The sequence below is a fragment of the Phytophthora parasitica genome (assembly GCF_000247585.1).
Source record: "Phytophthora parasitica INRA-310 unplaced genomic scaffold supercont2.8, whole genome shotgun sequence".
Lineage (NCBI taxonomy): Eukaryota > Oomycota > Peronosporomycetes > Peronosporales > Peronosporaceae > Phytophthora > Phytophthora nicotianae.
In genome coordinates this window covers 1,590,673-1,591,992 of record NW_008648994.1, presented here as the reverse complement: position 1 = coordinate 1,591,992, position 1,320 = coordinate 1,590,673, and the positions used below count along the sequence as shown (strand labels likewise).

Sequence of the window (1,320 nt, the reverse complement as noted above, 5' to 3'; positions counted from 1 at the left end):
GCCCCAGTCCCTCTTAAAATCGCTATCTTCGAACACCTCAACCAATCCCCATGATAGGACGACCGATTATGCTTGGTAATCCCTCCGATTGGATGTCCGGCCAGGAGTCACATGTTTGTTTTGCCATCGAATCGACCTGATTAGACTGGCGAGTGGCACCGGCACATGACGTTTCTTGTGGTTGACGTTGACACAGACGCCCAAGCAGCGATGGCAACCTCACTTTGGAATTGCCCGCGCTCAGCACAAGCTCTTTAAACTCATTTAACAGATCGACATGGGTCTTTTACCTCCTCGTAAGAAGTCGAACCTGCTCTTCAAGCCTCGTACTAGTGCAAGCAAGAGCCCCAAAGAGGACTCGCTCAATGCGACGCCTTTGCCATATGAAGCCCAGAAACTCAAGCTGAAGATCTTGAACGCCCACCCAGAGCCGCTAATGCGCTTCAGTATGAGTCGCATGCGTCATATTGTATCGCAACCACCAGTGGAAATTCCTGCTGATCTTCGCAAGAAAAACCTCGTGTCCAGCCGCGTGTCAGGTCACAACGTACCGCTCACTCGAAAGATGTGGGACTACCAGATGAAGCAGTACAAGAAAGGCAAGCTCGACATCATCGGAGAAGGCATCTACTACGGTTGACAAAGCTGGGTGACTGAAATCCAACTTTAATGATGATTAAGAGTGACGTGAATACCATTCACACCCCTCGAGCTGTAGACTAGTACGTATACTGAAGAACAAAATATACTGATTGAAGCTATTGATTGTGGTGTTCTTCATTGATGTCGGCTCAATCTGACAATTCATTTCTCTTCTTTCGGGTGAGTCCAAACATTCAACCAAGACAAACAACCTCAATGGACATGACGACAGAAATCCGCAGTCACTGAACAAGCTAAGAAAGATGTGTGCAACTACCTCACTTCCATAGCCGAAGCCCTCCCTGACTAGAGAAAGCGAACTAGCGAGCTGGAGGATTGCATGCTAGCAAAAAGGTCGAATCGATCATTTCGCCGTGACACCCACACACGGGCGTTGCGATTGCGGAGCCGATCACAACTTTTGAGTGGAGACCACCATTTCCTCCAATTCCACAGCATCTACGCCGAGTCTCCTAAACCGCCTACTCCGTCGTGACAACTTCTATCATAGTGCACTCAACCGTGTATCAAACGGGCTTTTGCATTTCAAATAACGCTTTCATCCTGACAACCAGTAAGGTATATCCAATCGATCGTGGTCCATACGAAGCCGTTCTTTTAAACGACATTGGCTTCACGTGTCCCCACGTCCGGGATTTCCTGGTGTGCGGTGTCATA

At 48.6% G+C, this 1,320-nt stretch overlaps 1 protein-coding gene across 1 annotated transcript; it reads left to right on the top strand.

Moving 5' to 3' along the window:
• The first annotated feature begins 127 nt into the window (after positions 1–127).
• On the top strand, positions 128–771 carry PPTG_06037 (hypothetical protein). Its single transcript, XM_008899785.1, has one exon. It carries the CDS (start codon positions 278–280, stop codon positions 638–640), a length of 363 nt encoding a protein of 120 aa, XP_008898033.1. The 5' UTR covers positions 128–277; the 3' UTR covers positions 641–771.
• Positions 772–1,320: the final 549 nt, after the last annotated feature.